Source organism: Phaseolus vulgaris, chromosome 11 (genome assembly GCF_000499845.2).
Source record: "Phaseolus vulgaris cultivar G19833 chromosome 11, P. vulgaris v2.0, whole genome shotgun sequence".
NCBI lineage: Eukaryota > Viridiplantae > Streptophyta > Magnoliopsida > Fabales > Fabaceae > Phaseolus > Phaseolus vulgaris.
In genome coordinates this window covers 33,966,745-33,986,712 of record NC_023749.2, presented here as the reverse complement: position 1 = coordinate 33,986,712, position 19,968 = coordinate 33,966,745, and the positions used below count along the sequence as shown (strand labels likewise).

The following is a 19,968-nucleotide window of genomic DNA, read 5'->3' as shown; positions in this document are numbered from 1 at the left end:
CAAGATATCAAGCAAATCCAAAGGAATCTCACTTCAAAGCTGCAAAGAGGATTATTAAATATCTCAAAGGAAGAACCAATGTTGGTCTATGGTATCCTTCTCACTCTCCTATACACTCAATTGGTTATTCAGATTCTGATTTTGCAGGGTATAAGCTAGACAGAAAAAGCACAAGTGGCACTTGTCATCTTCTTGGATCAAGTCTCATCTCTTGGCATAGTAAGAAGCAAGCTTGTGTGTCTCTTTCTACTGCAGAGGCTGAATACATTGCTGCTGGAAGCTGCTGTGCACAAATTCTTTGGCTTAAACAACAACTTGGAGATTTTGGATTGAAGATCAGCAAGGTTCCTTTGCTTTGTGACAACACAAGTGCTATAAATCTCACCAAAAATCAGATTCAGCATTCAAGAACTAAGCACATTGAGATTCGCCATCACTTCTACGAGATCATGTGAACAATGGAGATTGTGAAGTGAATTTCATTGAAACAAAACTGCAATTGGCTGATATCTTCACAAAACCACTACCAAAAGAAATGTTTTTCTTCTTAAGAAATGAGTTAGGCATTCTTGACTCTCAAAATCTCTCTTAAAACTGTGCTTCAATTTTATTTGTGAAGACAAATAGGGGGAGAATTGGTGTGTTTTTGTGTTGTCTATCCTTTATAATAATGTTTCAAACTGTTAAAACTCTCAAAACTCTGAAATTAAAATTGTTTTCTGCTTCTGCTAACAGAAACAATCGATTGAATTGAGGACACAATCGATTGTTTGTCTGATACATTGCTTAGTAATATTGCTTTTCTAACCTACTGCTATAGATGTTGTGTATTGTATAAAGCTTTGTCTTGTAAGAACTGCTTCAGATTCAAACAAGTCCAACACAAGCAACCAAGGAACTGTCTTCATCAAATAGGGGGAGATTGTTGAATCAAGTGTGATCAAAAGCTTTAAAGAATCCAAATCCTAGTGTTTGATGGAAGGCTGAAGCTGCTTGAAGTTGCTGTTGTGTTTTAGAGTATGATCTGGGTAGTTTATCTTTGTAATCCACTCTTTGTTGAATCTAAAGCTTAAGAGTTTTCAAATCTTTTAAGTTTAAAGTGTTTTTTAAACTAAGTGAAAAACAACCTATTGTTTTGTGGAAACAACCGATTGTTTTACACTTAGGTGTTTTTGAAAAGGTTGAAAACTGTTTTGGTTGGTTGACTTGCTCTCAAACCAAAACAATCGATTGTTTCGTGAAATCAATCGATTCTTTGTTTGAAAATCTTAAATAGAATATGTTTTGTTCGTTAAGTGTGCTTTAAATGATTTTCAAACTTAATGCGCTCTTGTTTTAAATGCTTTGACCAATATTTGAAAGCTATAAATAGTTTGTTAATGTTTTATAACAAATAAGGAAAGAGAAAAACAGATTTGAGTTTTTCAGAGATTGCTTTCAAGATTTGAGTTTTCACCTTTGAGCTTTGGTTTTCTCAAGAGATAGTGGAATAGGATTACATTTGTATTGATTTCAGTTCATTTTGTAACAAGTGTAATTCGTTCTGAATACTTTGTACATTTTGGTGTTGTAAAGCCAAGAAGGGTTGTGTGCTCTTGAGGTTGTCAAGATCAACATTCTTGGTGGGTGTGCTAAGCCAAAGGAAGTGTGTTTCTTGAGGGGATCAAGGTCACTTCTTTGGTGGTGTTTGTGTGTAATCTGTAATTGATTGCTTAATGGATTGCCAGTGGATTCTGGGGATTCGATATAGCTCTTGGTTTAAGAGTGAACCAGTATAAACTATTTGTGTATCTCTTTCTTCTCTTAAACTCTTTTAAATTCAGTTGTTATTGTTTTACTGGTATAAACAACCGATTGTTTCGCATAAACAACCGATTGTTTTTCTAGTGCTTTGCTGTTTTGAGCTTTCGTTTCTTGGCTAACTGAATTCCTAATCTGGTTTCTTGCAAAGAATTTCATTCTAGCTTAAAATTTTTTCGAAAACCCCCTTTAAACAATTCAACCCCCCTCTTGTTTAAAGCCAAACATTCTAACAGATCCATGTTCACATTTGTCTACATTCTATGAATTGGTGGGAACAATGGACTTTCAATCAGGTGATCTTGAAAATGTGTATATGCGCTTGTTTTCTTTATCATTGGCAGGAAAGGCTAAGGATTGGCTCAGATCACTTCCAAATCAAAGTGTCACTAGTTGGAAGAATGTAGAGGCTAATGGTCATTGTTCTTATCAGAACAATTCATTTGAAGCTGAGGATCCATCCATGCTTGAAAGAATGAGTAAAGTTGAAGACGCTCTGACAAAGCTTGTGATAAGGGAAGAAAATATCAAGGCAACAATCAGGAATGTAGAGATCCATATGGGAAAAGTGGCCAAACAATTTGAAGAAATAAAAAGTGGCCGGTTTTCAGTTGATAGCCAAATCAACCCTAAAAAGCATTGCAATAATGTAGTAACTGAAAAGAAAGATGAGACAGGGTTAGAGAGAGAAAAGAAAAGAAGTGAGGAAGAAAAAATTAAAAATAAGGAGAGAGGTGTTCTTGAAAAAGATTTATCATATCTTCATCCTATTTCAAAAAAAGAGAAGGAAAGAAAATTCTTTGATAAATTGCTCCCTAAAACTTATTTTGCAGGAAATTTGAAGCAAGATTCAACATTTGAAAGATTTCGAAAGAATAGGAGCTATATTGAAGAAAGAAATATAGAGCTGGAGGATAGATATAGTGCCAATATTAAAAAAGGCTTGCCTAAAAAATTCAAGGACCCAGGGAGTTTTAACCTTCCCGTGTCTATAGGTGCTTTATTTGTAGACAATGCTTTATTGGATTTGGGAGCAAGCGTAAATATAGTTCCTTTGGCAATGCTGAAGAAAATAGGTGATTTGGAGATTAAACCCACCAATATGAATTTAAAGTTAGCTGATCAAGTAACCAAGTATCCATATGGTGTGGTTGAAGATGTTCTTGTCAAGGTGGATAAATTCACATTCCCTATGGATTTTGTTATGATGGACATGAAAGAAGATGAGGAGGTTCCCTTGATACTTGGAAGACCCTTTATGAAGACTGCTACAATCATAGTTGATGTTGACAAAGGAGAACTTCAAGTTAGAACTCAAGATGAGGAGGTAATTTAAATTTTTTTTATAGTCTTAAAAATTTTAAGGCAGGGGAAGAATGTGTACAAAAGGATGCAACAAAGGGAGTTTTTCACCTTGAAATAAATAGGTGTCAAGCTAGATGACGTTAAACGAGCACTTACTGGGAGGCAACCCAGCCCACATTTTAGGTTTATGTTGTTTTATTACCTGATTTTATTTAAAATAAATTAAAAAATTAAATAATATAAAAAAAATCCTATATGCCTCCTAATCATTTTGTAGGTTATGTATTTTGACCTAGGGACAGGTTCCATTATTTAGGGGGGCAGATCCAGCAAATGAAGCATGACTGTAGATAAAGATTTTAACAAAAAGTTGGATGACTTCTTAAAGAGAGAAGATTGAACAAAAATATGAATATTAAATAGTGAAAATAGAATGGCTAACCGCACAACAGATTGAGCAGCTAACCGCACAAATGGATAAATTTCCCCAACAATTATATGTTGTTCATTCATCTCAAAGTCAGAGTCAATCAATCAGGTGTGAGTTTTGTGAAGGTGATCATCCTAATGGTCACTGTTCTTATCAGAACAATTCACCTGATGCTGAGGATCCACCCATGCTTGAAAGAATGAGTAAAGTTGAAGACGCCCTGACTAAGCTTGTGATAAGGGAATAAAATAGCATGGCAACAATCAGGAATATAGAGATCCAGATGGAAAAAGTGGCCAAACAATTTGAAGAAATACAAAGTGTCCAGCTTTCAATCGACAGCCAAACCAACCCAAAAGAGCATTGCAATAATGTAGTAACTGAAAAAGAAGATGAGACTAAGGAGTTAGAGAGAAAAAAGAAAAGAAGTAAGGAAGAAAAAATCAAAAATAAAGCGAGAAGTGTTCTTGAAAAAGATTTATCATATCCTTATCCTCCTTTAAAAAAAGAGAAGGAAAGAAAATTCTTTGACAAATTGCCCCCTAAAAATTATTTTGCAAGAAATCTGAAGCAAGATTCAACATTTGAAAGATTTCGAAAGAATAGGAGCTACATTGTAGAAAGAAATATAGAGTTGGAGGATAGATACAATGTCCTTATTCGAAAAAGCTTGCCTCAAAATTTCAAGGACCTAGGAAGTTTTAATCTTCCAATGTCTATAGGTGCTTTATCTGTAGACAATGCCTTGTTGGATTTGGGGGACAGTATAAATCTAATTCCTTTGGCAATGCTAAGGAAGATACAAGATTTGGAGGTTTAACCGACCAAGATGCAATTATATTTGGCCGACATATCTATCAGATATCCATATGGTGTGTTTGAAGATGTTCTGGTGAAGGTGGAATAGTTCATGTTCCCTGTGGATTTTGTTGTCATGGACATAAAAGAAGATGAAGAGGTTCCCTTGATACTTGGCAGACCCTTTATGAAGACTGTTAGAGTTATAGTCGATGTTGACAAAGGATAACTTCAACTTAGAGCTCATGGAGGTAACTTTTCATCTTTTTGGTGGTCTTAAAAAATTTAATACAGGGGAAGAATGTGTACAGAAGGATGGATCAAAGAGAGATTTCCACCTTGAAATAAATAGGCGTCAAGCTAGATGACGTTAAACGAGAGCTTACTGGGAGGCAACCCAGTCCACATTTTAGTTTTATGTTGTTTTATTACCTTTTTTATTTTATTTTTCAAAAAAAATTAAAAATTAAAATTTTTAAAAAATAATAATAAAATAAATAAAAAATCCTATATACCTCTTAATCATTTTGCAGGTTATGTATTTTGACCTGGGGGCAGGTTCTATTATTCAGGGGGCAGATCCAGCAAATGAAGCAAGACTGTAGATAAAGAGTTTAACAAAAGTTGGATGACTTCTTAAGAAGAAAGGATTGAGCCAAAATATGGTTTTATCTTTCTAATTCTCTTTTCTTTTTTCAATTATTTGAATTTTGTCTTATTTTTCTGTAAATTTTTTGGTTATTTTGTTTTCTTTTTATTTGTTTAGTTGTTTATTTGCTTATTTGGTAATTTGAATAAATTTGGTTTTGTTAGTTTTATGTCTTGAATTATATTTCTTGAATAAATTTCAATTTAATTTTTTGTTTTCTAGTTTTGTTTTTCTCAAATAAAAAAGAACTAGAATACTAATTTTGAATTGTGGAAAAAAGAATTTGTGTTATATATTAGATAATGAGATGAATTAGACATAGGTTAGAAAAGAAAAAATGATTGAATCCCTATTCAAATGTAGTTGAAATTATGATACATGAAAATTTAACAGGATGATTGATTAGAACAAAGAATGACATGACAAAAAGGAATGAGACAATTTAAACCGAGTGAGTGTGTGAACCTTAAATAGATTTGAGAGTTTTACTGATGAATTGACAGTTGTGGTTGCTTAATTTTTTATTTTTGTTACATCATAAAAGAACATGAAAATTATTGAGGCATTTTTTTATGTTAAATAGGAACCAAGGGACAAATAGCCAACCTTTATCTTATTAGAATCCCTTTTTTTTTATGTATCCCCTTTGGGCCAATAAATTTTTTGTTAATATTACACCTTAACCTTTAATGATATATTTTCCTACCCTTTAACATGTTTAAGGAAGGAGAACATAGATGCAATACATATAGAAAAGGGAATGGTTGGTTCTGATTGTGAAAGCTTAAAAAGTTGAAAATAGGAAGAATCTTTTCTTATTATTAAAAAAAAGAAAAAAGAGGAAGAGAAACAAAAGAAGAAAAAGAAATAAAAAGGAAAGAAAAAAAATCATTATGAAAAGTCAGAAAGAAAATAAGGAAAAAGGTGACATCGAAAGAAAGTGGTAATTAGATAACATATATGTTTTCTATAATTGAATTGTAGGTATGTTCTTCTTCTTTAAGATGTGCATTTTGTTATCTAAGAAAAACCAATATTTTTTGGAATCCCAATATCATTACAACTCTGTAAAAGACCTCAAGATTCATGTTTCTAATATGTTTGTGATTTGAAGATGAAATGAAAAGCAACTGTGATTTGTTACGATTCAGTGAAAATAGAGAGAAACACTTACCGGTGAGCATATGAGAAGATATTCCTTGATGAATTGTCATTTATTTGTTTTGATTTAATCCTAGAAGTTGATTGTGTCTATATTTTTCTATATTTGAATTTGGAAGCACCATAAGTTTTTAATTTGATCTGTTGTTTAGTGAATTAAGCTGTTTGATATTTAAATTCAAATATATTCATTTACTTTTGCTTGAGGACAAGCAAGATTCTAACTTGGGGAGAGTGATAAGTGTCTAATTTCAATAATATTTCATATTAAAATGTAGGCACTTATGAGGATTTATTGCTAATTTACATATAAAATAATCCATACTTTATGAATTTATACCTTTATTACATTTTTTATGAGCTTTATTTGAATAAGAGCCTTTTATTCCCAAATTTGGTGTTAATTGCAGATTTTTAGGGAGGATTGAAGATTTGGAGTAAAGGAGAATAATTTGAGCTAAAAAGAGAAAGTTGGAAGGTCCAGAATGGACTAAGATGCAGAGAAAGATTGAGCCTTTTTTATGTTTTATCACTTGGCCCGTTAACGCGAGACAGGAATCGACCTAACCCTAGAAAACTAGGATAAATATGGGGCTAGAGGCTCAATCCTAGTGTACCAGATTAAGAAGAAAACACCATAGAGTGAATTGTAACCCAATTGGGAGAATGAAAGGTGCTAGAAGTATTCGTGGCTAATTCTACCCTTTGGGATTGAGAGTAATATGCTCAAACTCTAATGTATTGAGGTTATATCTTATATATAAATATTTAGTTCTTGATTGATTATTGGTATTATTGTTTTACTTTTAAATTTCCATGACAAATTGAGAATCTTAAATATGACTGAGAGGTATTTTTAGGTTTCAGACCTAAACAACAATACTTAGCATATTTGAGTGCTATAGATAGACTTGAAATGTTAATTGCCATTAACGTCTGAGTGTGATTCTAAATTTTTTTATAAGTATGCGAGCAATAGATATTTAGGAAACATTCTTAAGGGTTTTATATGCGAGAGATCGATATAAATGAATTTCCTACGGGCATCAAATTCAATCAAAGAACTTAATAACATGCTAATCAAAATCCATGAGAGTGAGAGAGATGAAACTAATCCCTATTGTTCCAATTGAAGCAACTAATTCTTTGTTGACCAGTGCCAACATAACCAACTCAAAACTCTTTTTATTGTTCTGTTGTTATATTCAGTGAATATTGTACTCGATAACTCACTGTTCCTTGTGGGATCGATATCCGTCCTTAGGGACAATTATTACTTATGAAAAACACGGTGCACTTGCCGTAAAAAGTCATCATAAATATGTGTGTTTGGTCCATGTGCTTTAGGTGGATTGGTATCTTGTTTGTCCAACATAACGATATAAAGACCCTTTTGAGAGTTTCCACTTGTTCCAGTTTAGTAATAATCATGATCTGGTTTGGAAAGAGGTATGGACATCAGTAGTCAGGTCTATCTGGGACCAAAGGAATTTGGTTGTGTTTAAGCAATGTGTAGTAGATGCGGAAGAGATGTTTCAAAAAGCCCAACTCAAATCATGGTTATGGATGAAGCATAAGTCAGACTCTTTTAATTACTCCCTAGTGGATTGGATCTTGAACCCAATGTCTTGCATCAGAAGTGTTAAGTAAGTGGGTTTCAGAAGGAGTTAAGCTGCGTTGAAAGAGGAAGGAGGTGCCCAAGGTGGTTCTGGTGTGAATTGGTGTTGTGTAGGTTGTAGAAAAGACGCTGGTTTTGATGGTGCTACTGATGAAATTTCTGCTCCTAGTGTAGTAGAAGGCCTTGAATAGTGACCTCTTAAGTTGGAGCTGCAAAATCTGTTGGGTTAGGAATTGATGACTGTTGTTTGGAAGTTATTTATGAAGATGAAGCTAGTTTGTGTGTGGCAAGCTTCTCAAGTTGTTTTTATCCGGCTTTGTGTGGTTTTATGCTGATGAAGAAACTAATGGAGCTATTTGCAAGCAAATTAAGCAAAGGTTCGAAGAAGATTGGTAATGAAGCCGAAGTAGATATTGAACGGGTGAATCGAACAAAAAAAGATTAAATCCTTTGGCACGTAATGCAACAGCAAGTTTAAGACAACATGGTGCTGGTTTTTCGGTAGGGGAGGATGAGGTAATATGGAAATGTCCAACGTCTACGTACTCCATAAGGGATAACAGTGGCAATGCAGTTTACTGGATGATCTGGTATTGATTCAAAGAGGCAGGGTAGGTTCAAATCAGAGGTAGTAACTGGTTTAACTATGTCTGGAGCTGAGTGTGATGTACCTGAAGGTGCTGAGGTGCTGCAGAAGTTGGTTTAATTTATATGGAAAAAGTTGTTGGTTGGCTGGAGGTGAAGTTTCCTTAGTTTTATGCAAGAAGCCATTTAATGTAGCAGGTTTCATCTGTGATCTTGAAGCTTTCTAGCTTGGCTGCTTGTGCATCACTCAAGGGATTTATATGGTTGTTGATTTAGCTTCAAGGATGGCGCATTTACTGGATGAAGCTGCTGGTTGGAGAGGTAAGTTGTCTGGTTTTATTTGGTAGATGCAGGGAAGAACCAAATCAAGTGCAATGGTTGGTTTGCCTATGTATGGAGTTCTGAATGGTGCACATGGAGGTGTTGATATGCTGCCAAAACTAGGTTATTTTTAATGGACAAAGTTGTTGGTTGGTGCTTCCAACAAGGGCCTATCAGGTGCAGTATTTGTTAACCTTTGCTAGTATGGCTGGTTGGACAACATGTAGTTCAACAATCAAGATACGGAGTTGCTGGTTTTTGAGTTTTTATTGCTTAGTTTGGGTTTGTTATGGATCTCTAGCGGGCTAGGGGGTTTGTGGTTTGTTACTATAGTAGTTGTGCTTTGGTAGCAATTTGATGTTGTTTTTTCCGGTTTTGTATACGTGTTGGGACACTCCTAAAGTGGTCCCCTTTAATTCAATTAATTCTTTGCTGATAAAAAAAATTAAAAAAAAAATAAGCCGCCATGGAGGGGTGTAACCACCTATGGATAATCAATCGGTTGGGGAACTAGGTATGCACACATGATTCAGATTCAAACATTCATTATAAGAAAATAATTAAATATAAACTAATTTTAGAGACAAAAAATAATTATTTACTATATTAACTAAATTTAATACTATTTTGAAGACTAAAATTTTTATTGGTATCTAAATTAGTTTCTATTATGGATAAATAGCTTATAAGTTGGTACCTAATTAGCTACCAAGATTTTAGTTACCAACTTTAGAATCTAAATAATTAGTAGCTAAAACATGCTTACCCCTTTCAAAACTTTCTTAAGGTTTTTATGAGATATTCAACCTTCTTTTGAAGAGATTCACAAATTTTACAAGCTTTTGCAACAACACATTTACAAGAATAGTTTTTATAAATGATTTCCAAATTTTCAAAATTAGTTTTGGTGTTACTTAACTCTTCTTCTAAAGATTTGACTTTATTTGCTAACCAGTTGTTCAAACCTTTTAAATTGTTATTTGACATGGCAGGGGTGTCAAGGAAAGCAATCGAGCTGAACTTGGTTGATAGTTTGGATATCAGGGTGAAGAAGGTAAAGATGAATATGCTTCAATTTGCGGATGACATTTTGTTCTTTTGTGAAGCCAATATTAAAAGCGTGTTTACAAAGTAATGTTGAATTGCATTGAGTTAGCATATGACCATAAGGTTAACTTCTTGAAAAATAGGATTTGAGGGTTGGGAGTGGATAAGTATGAGATCCAACAGTTTGTCGTGTTACTCAATTGTGACGTGATGAATACTCTTTTCAAGTAAATGGGATCAACTGTGGGGGGTTTCCATAAGAGAAATGCATTTTGGGCCGACATGTTAGAAAGCATGAAAAGCATATTCAATAGTTGGAAAGGTAGATTCCTTTTATGAGTTGGAGAATCTTTGATTAGGCTGGTAGTAGCTCTCACCCTCCTGATACGTTCACCCATCTCTAATTTGCCGATGTTGGACAACATCCTTTTTGCAAAAGAAAAAAAGTAAGTGGTTAAGCACAATAATGGAGTTTATGTCACCAAAGGTAATAAACCAGGAGCACTAGTATAGGATTTCAAGACACTAGGAAGGTACTATTTGTTCAGGAGGAAGGAAGTGTCAAAAACAACCTTCAGATTCACCAAGAATTCGCATACTCCCTGGTCTTGAGGGGACAAATCCTCCAGGCACCAAGCACTCTGGAATCTTGGTTCAGGGGTCCAATATAAATGCAACCCCTCCAAAAAGGTCGAATCTCCTTTATGAACTCAAATCTTTAGGAACTTGCCTTTGAAATTTTTCTAAGAAGACTGGAAGAGTGTGAGCAAAGATCTTTCAAGGACATCATTTAAGGATACCCATAATTGGTGGCCCAAGTGCTTGGCCTCAAAGAAGTAAAGGAAAACTTCTAGAGTCGGTGAAATGCCAAGTTGTGAACACAAAATAGTAAAGGCACGAATGAATGTCCAGTTATTCGGGTGTAGCTAGCCTACAGCTACATTGAGCTCGATTAGCAATTCATTTTTGAAAATTGACAAAGGAAGACGCAAACAGATTTTCTTAAAGAGGGTGGCATAAAATAAGCAAAATGGACCTTTGGGGTCCGAGAATTCATAACATACAGGCTCATCCTCCCTACATTCTACTATTCTTATGAACCTATCGTGCCTCTTACCAAAGGAACAACCACTCTTTCTTAAACTCCTAATATGCTCACGGGTAGTATTGAAGGAAGATTCGGTTAAAAGGTTCCTTTGGGCCCAAGGGTACATGGCATTGTAATCCATTGCAATTATATCTAGAACACAAAAGCACAATCACAAAACAAACACCAGCACAGTTCAAGCAAAGAAGGAAAAGAATGCAAAATGAAAGAAAATTCCAGTTCAGACAGAGCAATATGTAGGATGAGTAAATATTCAACAATAAAGATTGATAGAAGGAAAATACCTGGTAAGATGGCTGGTTGAAGGAAGAAGTGTGAAGGGAGAGTTCTCTGGTGTGGAAAGTTTTGAGAATGCGAAGAGTTTGAGAGAAGAAGGTTAGCGTAATGAGCAAGGAGAAATGGAACAATGTGGCGCTAAGAGGAATTCGACTAATGTATATACGAAGAGTAGAATTCGAAATGGTAAGGTTTTCTCCACTGTTGATGCTGCGACACGTGTACACTCGGGATTAAGTATGGTAAGACGTCACCTCATAAATGCTTCATTTATTGTGCCTCACCTACGCACTGGGGAAAATGTCGCGTCAATTGCCAAAACGCTAGAAAGCCTTTTCGCCTAATTAAGCTCGGCTCGAGCCTGGGAGCTTGCGTCCTAGACAGAAGGGCTTGGGACCTTGGTCCAAGCATTTGGGTATGGTCGGCTCGACTTTGGGCTCTTAAGGCAGGTCATGAGCTCGACCCAATTTCATTGGTAGACCCAGTGCAAAATAATTAAAGTAGAGAAAATAATGAATTTGGTCAGATGCTAATATAAAGTTGTTAGTTAAATAAATATATCCATAAAGCTATTATTTGAATATATAGAGATATTAGCTAAGTGGTGAACACCCGAGAATAAAGGTGCACAAGATTTTCTTCTGTTGTTACCACCGTGAGTAAAGGTGCCCGTAGGCAGAATATTGTTTCTGTTATGCTTCAGTTGAGATTATATTCTTGTGAAAGAAAGTTGTTAAAGGGATAACTATAAAAGGGACTTGAGACCCCAAGAAAAGGTATGTTGTTTCTGAGTGCTAGATATTGAAACTGATTATTATTTTGTATGCTCTCACTAACTTGATTGTCAAAGTGTGATCAACAGGTAAAGTCCCCTCTGGCTCAGCAGCGCCTTGTTCCAATGCACCAAGAAGAAACAGACTAGAAGCTGAGCTTACCCATCCAGTAAACTCGAGGTCAACCGAGAACAATAATTATTTGTCAAGTGGCTGTTATACAGTGTGGGAGTAGTTCAAAGTTTGGAATTATAAGAGTATGGAAATTTGATTGTTTCGAGTGCATGCATGCATACTGCTAATGCATAACCGAATATCTATATTGGGAATCAGTGTCCTCTCGACCAAACAAAGGGACTATTTAGTGGATAATTATCAAAATATTTTATCCATACTGGGAATATGTTATGTTTATTAATTTAACAATGTTATTATAATAATTTAATGTGGTTAAAAGTTTTATATGTACTCATTGGACTAGTATTCAATTTCCTGTTTTGGAAAAAAATATTAAATTAAAATTAAGTTTTATAATAATATAAGGTATCTATATGAATATAAATATTAGTTAAATTATGTTAAAGTGTATATTTTTCTGTATTTATGTTCGATATAACTTAGAAAGTAAATATATACTATCAATTTGATTTAGAAGATTCCAAGTTTTTATTTGGTTATGCATTAGCAATTTTCCTGCACAGTTGATAAATCTTTGAAAGCTCCATTTTTTATTGCTCCAAAACTTTTCCAACACGCACAGTCCTCTTGAAAGGTAGTTTGGCAGTATGGTACTTGGAAGCATCTACGCTTGACAAACAATTTTTCCATAACAGCACAACAAGAGTCTAATTTCGTAGGCACGTACAAGAAAGAGGTGCTTTGAGATTTAAGTATAAAGCTTAAAAACTAATTTAGAATTCAACGTTAAAATTCTGACGATCAAGTGAATCAGAGCATACAAAATAAATATTTTGTTTTAGTCTCAAGTATTCAGAAACAACATAATTTTATCGGGGGTCTCAAGCCCTTTTTATAGATTTCCCTTCAACAGCTTCTATAATAGAAAAATCACTTGTTCACGTGCATCTCTTATCTTCGGTGCTAACAACAGGAAAATATATTGTCTACATGTGCACCATTATTCTCGGGTGCTAATAACATTATTCTCAACAACTTTTATTTGCATTTAATTATAGTATGTGATATAAACACACAAAATATTCCTTTTATTTTTAACTATATTTTTCGAGTTGTGTTACTCCAGCGCTTGGGCCGAGCTCCTGGCCCACCCTTTGGACCATGTTGGACCGAAAATCGAGTTGACCATACCAAAGTGCTTGGACAGAGGTCTCGAGCACTCCTGTCCAGTACACGAGCCCCCCAGGCTCAAGTCGAGCTCGTCTAGGAAGAGGCTTACCCACATTTGAAGGATGACACGACGTTTTCCGTAGCAGGTAGGGGAGGCGCGGTTGCCTAAGCGTTTCTGATGAGATGTCTCACTATACTGGATCGTGGGCATACACGTGGCATGGCATCAACGGCCAGAAAATACTGTCGCTTCATTTCCCTCTAAAAAACCCATTTCCCTACTTACTTTTCACGTAAAAACCTTCATACCTCAACACTCTTGCGCTCTCAAACCTCTCCTTCACCAGAAAGCTTCCTTCACACTTGTTCTTTCCAATCAGTTATCACATTAGGTATTTTCCTTCAAATAATCTCTATTATCGAATACTCATTCACCTTACCGATTGCATTGTCTGAATTGGGATTTTCTTTCGATTCGCCTTCTTTTTCTGAATAGTTATTTCATTTGGACTCGCTTTCTTTGTTTGAACTGTGATTTCCTCTGGATTCATTTTCTCTACCCTGGCATGTTTCTTTTTTGTGTTTGTGCTTGTGTTCTAGTTATCTCTGCGATGGATTACAATGTTATGTACCCTTGGGCCAAAAAAAATCTTTTAAAAGAAACCTCTTATTATACCACCCATCTGCGTCTTAGAGAGTTAAGAGAGAATGGTTGTACCATGAGTAAGAGATATAAGAGTCACGTAAAACCTGTAGAGAGTAGAGAAGGCAAGCCCATCTATTGTGATGAGTTCTCGGACCCCGAGGGTCCGTTCTGTTTCTTTTATGCTACCTTTTTCAAAAAGGTCCTCTTACATCTCCCTTTGTCCATCTTCGAAAAAGAGTTTTTGACCGAGCTCAATGTTGCCCCTTCCCAGCTACACCCTAATATTTGGGCATTCATCCATGTTTTTATTATTTTGTGTGCTCAATTTGGCATCTCGTCGTCTATTGAAGTCTTTTTATACTTTTTTGAAGCTAAACACACAAGTAGTAAACTATGGGTGTCCCTGAACGGTGCCCCTGGAAGAGCCTTTCTTTCCCTCTTCCAGTCTTCATATAAGAATTTTAAAGGCAAATTCGTTAAAATTTGAGCCTTGATACAAACCGACAAATGACTAAGGACACAACAAGAGCTTTCCAAAAGGGTCAGTCATCTCAAGATACAAAATCAGGCCCCACCGAGCCTCAAGAAAGAATCAACAAAAGAAGAAGAAGCTATAAACAAGAATACCAAAAGTTCTTCCTTTTGGTCTTCTTAAAAATATTATATGTTTGTAAATAATTTGGTCTCACTTTAGGGGTCCAAATAACAAAGATAGGCTAGAATAAAGTGTCTTTAACATAATAGGGGGTGTAGTTATCATTTTAGCTTGTTCCTAACCCTTTAGGAAGACATTTTGACCTAGTTTCTAGAAGGACTGTGCGGGTTTGACTTGGTCAAACCCTAAGGCTACCCCTTCTTTTTGTGTTTCCCATCCTACCCTTCATGCTTGTTCTCCAAGGCTCCTTCATCTATAAATAAGAGGCTTACCTCATTGTATTTTACAAGTTGAATTTGAATGAAGTAAAGAAACTCTACACAAATTGTGTGAGCTCTTAGTGAGGCTTATGTCCTTTTAGGTTTGAGGTCTTATCTTGAGAGATTGGGAAGCTCTCAAGTGGTGGCCAACACACTCGTCTTGGAGCACATCACCCTACAAGTGGCGTGACATTTCTCACCCACCATCATAAGTTTTCTCATTCCAGTTTCCTTCTATTTCTCCATTCCATTTTATGTGTTTGTCTCTTAGTTTCTCTTCTTTGTTGCTCTTGGGTTTCGCTCATAATCATGAGTATGGTGCATCTTTTGGGAGGCCATGACCATCATTGATGTTAACATTGTTCCCATTTTCAATTTTGCAATTGCATCTCATTCTCACCATATCTTGTTTTTCTTCTTTGCCTCTGTGAAGTGAACATTCACACTTACTTAACCAGTTGGTTAAGTTCGTGTCCAGTGGGAATCTTGCTTAGGTCCTCACCTTTAATTTTTAAAATTCCAATCTTAAGGAAAAGTTTCATCATAAATGAAAACATCTAAAAATCAACTCACATCATTCCTCAACAGGATATCCAAACCTTCTACATGGATTTCCCCTATATTGGACCCGTGAGCCCAAATTCCAAAGTGCTCGGCGCCTAAACGATCTATCATCAAAAGATCAAGGGATTTTCCAATTCTTGTTGAGCTTGAAGGTCGTCTTCGATACCTTCTACTTAATAACTAAAGAGTATTGTACCGATCGGGTAGTCGGAAGTGATGACGTGGCAGCAAGCGATAATATAGACGTGTTGAGTGGAACACCTGGCTGACAAAAGGGAAGTACGTCGGGAAGTCGGTGTAGTCGTCAACCGTTTAGTTGGCATTCTCCGATCTCTAGTATGTATAACCGGCGGTCACCGGGCTTGCGTCATAGTCGCCGTATGTGAGTTTAGGCGATCAAGTGGTTAGAGACCGCCGAAAGGGGCACATCGCCGAAAGATCAAGAAGGCTTGCTTAAGACTTTCAAGGGGTACTAGTACGAAGGACGAAGTTATCAGATGATCATTCCCTAGCCAGAGGTCGAGGCAAGGGAACAGTTTACCAGAACATGCACGATGTGCAAGTGAAGCAGATCGTGATAGCAGCAGGCGAGACCACAGAGAAGGTGTGCATGGTGACACCCCGTACTCGCTGCTTAAGGGGTCGCGCTCCAAGGAAGCTGTAGTTACTCCTCGCGTGGGTAACTTAGTCGAATAGCTTGAAGGGTAGAAGTGACGCTCGAGTGGAGAGGAATCCAGATGGTGACACGTGTACAGTTGGATGGGAGCCACGTGTTCAGAGGTGTAACCGTCAGGAGAGAGAAACGCTCAGGTATATAAGGAACTCTTAACAGATTTTGAGGTACGTTTTCGAGAACACTTGAGTACGTTGAGAGAATATTTGCACGGTTCCTTAAGTTTTGTTTTTCTCTCTTAGTATTTGGTGATTCCGTCACTGACTTGAGCGTCGGAGCGCGATCGGCCGCAGCGGCGCCACTCTGTTTCTTTCAGGTTCTTGCGAGGAATTGAGGCTTGAAGGACAGAAGCTAACGTGGTGCGAAGCTGATCCAGAAGGAGAAACCTTCGACGTGGCAAGACTCTTGCACTCGAGTCAACCGGCAGGATCAAGTATATTCTCGGTACTCTGAAAACATATATTCGTACTCTTCATTTGCCACTCTTGATGAAAATAACTCTACTACTACTTATTAACCATTTAGTTATTTACTTTGCAAAAAGAATGTTAACCCATATCAGCAAGGCAGAGCTAGCCAAGATGATTAAAAAATGATGGCAGCTGCCAACGTGCCCAAGGATTCTTTAACTCAGAAAAAGAAAGTTTCAGTCACCATTACTCAAGCCTCGACTGAGCAGGAGGAGGACACCACCTCGGGGCTTGCTTTAAAAAAGAAAAAAAAAGCAACTGCTCCCCCTACTGAGCATTCTCACTTGGATGGTCGAGCCCTCCATCAGGATGTTGTTCCCCAGAAGGCCAGGCCCCGCACCGAGATGTAATTGTCATCCAAGAAGGTGAAACAGAGAGCTCTAAGAGGAAGAGCTTGTGGGATCTGAACTTCGACATCCCAACCTATGGTGAACACGTCTTCCTGCCCAGCGATGACAAGGATAGGCTCATGGCTAGGGATGGCAAAGTGGGGCGAGCTAACTTTTTCAACCCGCTAACCCACATTAGCCTGCCCCGCATAACATGCGGCCCGCGTGGGCCAGCAGCAGGGCGGGACGGGCTGGCCCACTAACCCACAAACAAAAAAAAAATTAATTGGCACTTGGCAATAGGGGCAAGTTGGGCAACGTATTTAGGTTTTCAAAAACATTTCAAAGAAACACGATTACTCACATGACAAGGGTTCAGTTGCTGCTCCAAACATAAACGCTGTCTCTTATTGGCAACGCTATTGGCGCTCACTCCGCTAGCACTGCCAGTCGCGCCGCCTATGCTGCGACTTCGCTCACACCGCTGCCGGACCGCACCGCTGCTGCAGCTGCTACCGCCTCTCCTCCTCCACCACACAAAGCAGGTTTTTTTTCTACAAATTAATTGGAGATTTGTGTGGTTTGAAATTTTGATATAAATTGGGGATTTGTGTTTATTTGATTTAAAATTTTGATATAAATTGGGGATTTGTGTTTATTTGGTTTGATTTTTTTTATTTAAATTGGGGATTTGTGTTTATTTGGTTTGAAATTTTGATATAAATTGGGTATTTGGGTTTATCTGCATATTAATTAGGGATTCTATATTTTCCAACAGGATCTCAATTTGCAAATTGATTGTAATGGATGAAGAATGTAACATGCCTCTTTGTGAATTTGAATTGGAGGAAGATGATAATACTGAGAAACAATCTGAAACTATTGAACCTGGGAAAAAGAAAAGGGATAAGACTAGTACATCTGATTGTTGGAGGTATTTCACTAAGATTGGGGAGGGAAAGGATGGAAAATAAAGGGCAAAGTGCAATAGTTGCAACAAAATATATGTAACTGGTGGAAGAAAATATGGGACTTCTCATTTAAATCGTCATATTATGAAATGTGTTAAAAGAAAATCGGAAGATGTGGGTCAAATGATTTTGGATATGCAGGGAAAGTTGAAGGCAAAAATAAATAGACCAATTTGTACATCAGGAATAGTTATCTAGTCTAGTTATTAGCCACAATTTGCCTTACAAATTTGTTGAGGATCTCGAACTTAGGACTTGGATAAACTACTTGTGTCCTGATGCAATTATGATTTCTAGACACACTGTTAAGGCTGATATTGGGAGAATGTTGAAAAAATAATGCTTAAGGAATTGCTTGCTTCCCTTCCTAGTAGGATATGCTTAACTTTTGATTTATGGATATCTATTAATACTGAGGCTTTCATATCATTGACTGCACATTTTGTTGACCTAAATTGGAAGTTAAATACCAAGCTACTAAACTTTTGTCATATGCGTCCCCCTCACACAGGTTTTGAGTTGTCTAAGAAAATGAATGAAATTTTACAAGATTGGGGACTAGAGAAAAAAGTGTTTTGTATGACTTTTGATAATGCTTATGCTAATGATGTTCTCTAAAATACTTTAAAAAATCAAATTATTTTGCAAAATGGTTTGATATGTGGTGGTGAATTCTTTCATCTTCGTTGTTGTGCACACATATTGAATTTAATTGTTCAAGAAGGATTAAAGTTGCGTGGTGATGTTTTGGACCAAATTAGAAATAGCATCAAATATGTGATGGGTTCGGAAATGATAATGGTGAAATTTAAACAATGCCTTGAAAGGTTTAGTGATATTGATGCATCATCTGAGTTGTGTCTTGATGTCCCTACAAGATGCAACTCCACTTATTTGATGATTAAAAGTGCTCTTAAATATCAACGTGTTTTTGGAAGCCTCATTTGGTTGATGAATCTTATAAATATTTCCCTACAAGAAAGAATGGGAGAGAGCTAGAAAAATTTGCAAGTTCTTGTTACCCTTTTTATGATATCACTAACTTGATTTCTGCTACAAGTTATCCTACTTCCAACTTGTATTTTTTATAAGTTTGGAAAATTCAATGTTTGTTGATGGAGAATGTGAAGGATGAAGATGTACTAATTAAGAACATGGCTAAATTGATGATAGTAAAGTTTGAGAAATATTGGGATGAATATAGCGTTGTACTTGCATTTGGTGTAATTTTAGACCCAAGGATGAAGTTAGAAACATTGAGATTTTGCTTTCAAAAAATTGATTCACTTTCTTGGGAACCAAAATTGGAAAAGATCAAGGAAAAATTATACAAAGTTTTTGCTGAATATTCTACCAAAGGTTTCACAACATCATCAAGTGTTCAAAAGCAAAAGCAAGGACAATCTTCACTCCCATCATCTATGTCTAAACCAAGTCTTTTTTATGTAAGTTATTTACTTTAATAATACTTATTAATGAACTTTAATTCATTTTTAATTCTTTTTGTAGCAATCCATTATACTAACTTATTACATCATTATAGGAATTAAAAATGCGCAAGCTTCAAGTAGCTAATAAAGCTGGAAGGTCACAACTTGACACTTATTTGGATGAACCAACTTTGGATTTTGACTATTTAGAGCAGATGGATGTGTTAGATTGTTGGAAATATAATAGTCAATGTTTTTCTGATCTTGCTTTAATGGCTAGAGATTTGTTGAGCATCCCTATAACCACAATTGCATCAGAATTTGCATTTAGCATTGGTTCTCGAATTCTTAACAAGTATAGGAATCGACTTTTGCCTGAAAACGTGGAAGCAATCATTTGTACTTCTAGTTGGAAACATGGATTTTCTTAGGGTAATTCAATTATTTTAATTTATCTTATTTTTATGAAAAATTAATTAATTCATTGTCATTGTTTTAATGTATGCAGATGACGGGGAATATTATAATTATGAAAAAATATATGAAAGTTCTTCTAAGGCGGCATCCAATGTTATTGAAATAGAAGAATATCAATAATGTCTATGTTTAATGTTTTTGAATTAATGTTTATGTTTATGTTTAATGTTTTGGAATTAGGTATTTTTAATGTTTTGGAAGTGGAAGAATATTGATATTTGATTTTTATCTTAATGTTTTTAATGTTTTGATTTTTTACTATGTTTGAAATGGAAGAAAAAAAAATTATGTTTGATAGTAACAAATATATAGGT

At 35.9% G+C, this 19,968-nt stretch overlaps 3 protein-coding genes across 3 annotated transcripts; all 3 read left to right on the top strand.

The window, feature by feature from the left end:
- The first annotated feature begins 2,080 nt into the window (after positions 1–2,080).
- On the top strand, positions 2,081–3,782 carry LOC137805704 (uncharacterized). Its single transcript, XM_068605642.1, has 2 exons — positions 2,081–3,127; positions 3,693–3,782. Exons 1-2 carry the CDS (start codon positions 2,081–2,083, stop codon positions 3,780–3,782), a joined length of 1,137 nt encoding a protein of 378 aa, XP_068461743.1.
- A 6-nt stretch (positions 3,783–3,788) lies between these two features.
- On the top strand, positions 3,789–4,355 carry LOC137805696 (uncharacterized). The gene has a single exon (XM_068605635.1). The coding sequence runs from the start codon at positions 3,789–3,791 to the stop codon at positions 4,353–4,355; it is 567 nt and encodes a 188-aa protein (XP_068461736.1).
- Positions 4,356–18,862: 14,507 nt separating this feature from the next.
- LOC137805691 (zinc finger BED domain-containing protein DAYSLEEPER-like) lies at positions 18,863–19,608 on the top strand. Its single transcript, XM_068605631.1, has 2 exons — positions 18,863–19,192; positions 19,291–19,608. The coding sequence occupies exons 1-2, from the start codon at positions 18,863–18,865 to the stop codon at positions 19,606–19,608; spliced, it is 648 nt and encodes a 215-aa protein (XP_068461732.1).
- The last annotated feature ends 360 nt before the right edge of the window (positions 19,609–19,968 follow it).